General features: G+C 37.8%; 1 protein-coding gene across 1 annotated transcript in view; it reads right to left on the bottom strand.

The window, feature by feature from the left end:
* Fcho2 (FCH domain only 2) overlaps positions 1-3,853 on the bottom strand; it is a 97,645-nt gene that overhangs the window by 75,433 nt on the left and 18,359 nt on the right. The window contains exon 3 of the mRNA XM_021208205.2: positions 3,138-3,212. Within this exon, the coding sequence (XP_021063864.1) occupies positions 3,138-3,212 (75 nt within the window). The remainder of the gene's footprint in view (positions 1-3,137; positions 3,213-3,853) is intronic.

Genomic DNA, 3,853 nt, shown 5'->3' on the forward strand with positions numbered 1-3,853 from the left:
AAAAAAAAAAAAAAAAAAAAAAAAAAAAAAAAAAAAAAAAACTCTAGGCTCTTAAGAGATGAACAAAAATATAATTATGGAAGGCTGGAAAGATGACTCAGTGGTTTAGAGCACTTGTTGCTCTTGCAGAGGACCCATGTGGTGGTTCACAACAGTCCTAACTGTAGGAGATCCAATGCTCTCTTCTGACCTCCACAAACACCAAGCACACATATGGTACACATATAGGCATGCATATAAAATTACATAAACCTACAAAATAATTTAAGCAATGCGCATCTTGTATATAAGAAACACACATTCCAAACACAAGAATGTTGTTAGAAGTCACAAGTCAAGTCAACCCATATTTCTTCCTTTATCCATCAAAAAACTAAACATTACAGTAGATTTTTCTAAATAAAATGAAAATCAAGTAGTTAAATCAGCTTTCATTATTATTTTCTGACTCTCCTACTGCAGTTGGAGAAGAAATTAACATGGAGCCTTTAGAAAAAAGGTGTTAAAATTCTGAGAAGAGATATAACAAAATAAGAATGAACCTAAAACAAAAAGAAAAGGGTGAAGAAAAGAACTGGAGAACCAATGGAGGTAACATAAAAACAGCTACCAACCCCCAGTCACAACAGCCCTAGGTGCAGAGGGTAGGGCGGCCTGAAGCCTTCCCAGCCACTGCCACGCCCGCAGGTCTCCAGGGAGCGCACGCACGTGGCCAACAGTGTCACTGAATGAAGACAAGCCGGGATTTCTCCTCCAGAGCCCAGGCTACAAAGCACAAAGTCTTTCAACTCACTCAACCACACTATACAACACATATGTAGCTTTTCTTAACATTTTTAAAACACAGACTCACTTGTAAACTAGATTATTTATATAGGCCCTTCTAATTAGAGTAAGTGACATATATTCACACAACTTTGTTAAAATTTCAAGATATTCAGACTTACCAGAATCCCAGATATAGATGAACCTTTTACTACAACCCACCACAAAATCTTGTTAGACAAATAAACATATAACCAGCCTTTCCTCAACTTTAAGTTAATAAAATTAACCCTTCATTCTGGAGTTGTTACAGTTTACATAATTATTCTTTCCACAGGTGTTACACTATGTTTTCTACAGCAAATGAAGTCTTATTAATTTTCATTTTTCTTTGAAAAATTTAATAAGTATTAAATAATAGAAGGAATTTAAAAATACTTTAATCATTCAGATGAAGTTTATCTTCTAGGTGATTTGCTGCTGCATTTTAATCTTAAGATTTCGTCTCACTATGTAGCCTAAGGAGGCTGGTCTCACATCTTCCCATCTCAGTCTCCTTGTGCTGGGATTACAGGTCATGTATTATCACTTTAGATCATTTCAATGAGTTTTTAAAGATCACTGCTAAAGTGCAACAAAATTTAAATGAACTTTCAGAAAATTAGAATAGTACTTTATACATACTTAATTGCAATCTCAAAACCTAGCAATACTAACTCATTACATTGAAAAACTAATTATCATGAAGCCTTAAATCTAGCAAAGAAGTATAGGCAACCAAGAAATGCTAAGACTAGGAGAATACTCTCTCCCATGGAAGAGCTCCTCAGGTGGTTATCCAATTCCAAATGGTCAGCCCTGAAATCACATACAACATTATAAGTACTAAGGAGGTTCTAGTTATATGTTTATACATATATAAACATGTAAAGCTATGTAATGACATTTAAAGAACCAGAGGTATGAATCCGAGTGAAAACAAGGGAGGGTATAGGTATGAAGGGAAGGGAGAAAACGTGGTTATATTTTAACTTCAAAATTTTTTAAAGAAAAAGTTTCATCACCTTTGTACTGACTGATTCGGTAACTACAATGACATTGCCTACCAGGAATATATTTATATGTATGAAACAAACATTTTAAGTAAGTACTCAATATAGTCAGCCACATGCTCATAGTGACATTTTGTTCAATGACTAATCATATATGCAACAACAGACATCAATAGCCATAACCTTTATCACTAAGTTTTCTCAGACACTTTAGTTTTTGTAAATATACTCCACGCTACTTACAAATAACAAAATTGCCTAACAACACACAGTAGCTTTAGATTTTTTTCTCAACCTACTTATATGGTTCTTAAATGCTTTAACCTCCCTTCTAGTCCACCACCCACCAGATGTAGTGAGAAAAAAAGAAAGGTTATTAAGATTTGGGGGAAGTGGACCTGTTTAGAAATTGTTCTTTGGAGCAAATCCCATTTGCATTGTCAGCTCTGTTCAATGGATTGGGCAGTGGCAGCTCGATCCACTGGCAAATACTTCATGAATATACCAGCAGTCTAGTTCAGTAGAGTCAGGATAGCAAACTAGAATCAGCAGTGGTGGCATGACAGCCAGGCCTCAGCTGAATCAGCACAAGTCAGCAGGAGGTACCAGGACCACCAGGGACAGACACCAGGAGAAGTTATTAGTTGTGTCTCCCTCGACAAAGCAAAGATCAGCTAAGGCTTGAGACCAAGAAGTGTTGTTGCAGGGCTAGCTCTACCAGCAAGCCTCTCACAGTCCACTGAGTCCTAATTACACTCCCTTATGGATCTTGCCTCAGAAAGTGAGTCTGCATCAGCTGATACCACTCTGCCAATTGGTTCAAGTCTTCCCTCAGAAGTGGCAAAATGCTGCCAGACCACCACCACAAGTTTTTTTGGTGCATTTTTCTCTATGGAGTCATGACAAATGGAGCTCCAACTTCGAGATGCAAAGTGGACCAATACTTGTGTGTTATTTGAGAAGAATCCTTCATCATTCATCCTTTTACATGTTTGCTTTAGCCAAACATCGTTTTACCTGAGTCTGCTTCAGCGAAACCTTCCTTCAAGAGTCTGCCTTAGTGAAACATCTTTTCACCTGTGTCTGCTTCAGGAAAACACTCCTTTATGTGTTTGCCCCAGCAAAACACCACCTGACAGAACTGACTTTCCAAAGAACCCTTTAGTTTCCACTTTAACACACTTTGAAAATGTATTAGCACTAAGTGATATCGCTGAATATCATTTTATTTACAAACACTTTCAGATGCTTAGCAGAAACCCAATAGTCTCAAGAACTTTGCCTTAATAAATTTAGAAAAACAGCCAGAAATTAACTCACCCAAGTTGTGAATAATTGCTTGCAGATTTCGCTAGCTTTGTCATTGATCTGGAGTATGCCTCTTCTATTGTAGCTCTGTTAAATTAAATTGCTATGTTATAATATCTATTGTTTAGTGATCCAAACATAACGAAGTTACAAAACTTTTATTAAAAATGCAAAAATGAAAGCCGGGCAGCGGTGGTGCACGCCTTTAATGCCTCATGTTAAAAAAAAAAAAAAAAAAAAAACAGCAGGGGGCCCCAGTGGATGTCTAAAACCTTGGGCAGTGCTAAGGGCTATCCTACTGGTTTGGATACCTAGTGTCCCCAAAAAAGTTCCTATGTTAAAGGTTTGGTCTCCAGCTGGTTAACCTAATCACTGAGAATGCATGAGGTCATGAGGCCTCTGCCCTAAATAATGAATTGATCCTTTGGTGGAGACATTACTGGAGGAATTATGTAGCCTGGGAAGATAAAGCTCAATCCCAGCCCCTTCTTATCTTGCTCTGTGCTTCCTGGCAATCGTTAGGTAAGCAGCTCCTACTAGATTCTCTAACTGCTGTGCCGGTTGCCCTTGCCTCGGGGTCAATGTAACATAAATGAATGACCATGGGTTAACATTTTTGAAACTGTGAGCCAAATAAATCCTTTCTTACAGTTTTCTCAGTTATTTTCTCATAACGATGGCAAGTATGAGCCGGGCGAGGTGGCACACGCCTTTGATCCCAGCACTCA

The sequence above is a fragment of the Mus pahari genome, chromosome 11, assembly GCF_900095145.1.
Source record: "Mus pahari chromosome 11, PAHARI_EIJ_v1.1, whole genome shotgun sequence".
Lineage (NCBI taxonomy): Eukaryota > Metazoa > Chordata > Mammalia > Rodentia > Muridae > Mus > Mus pahari.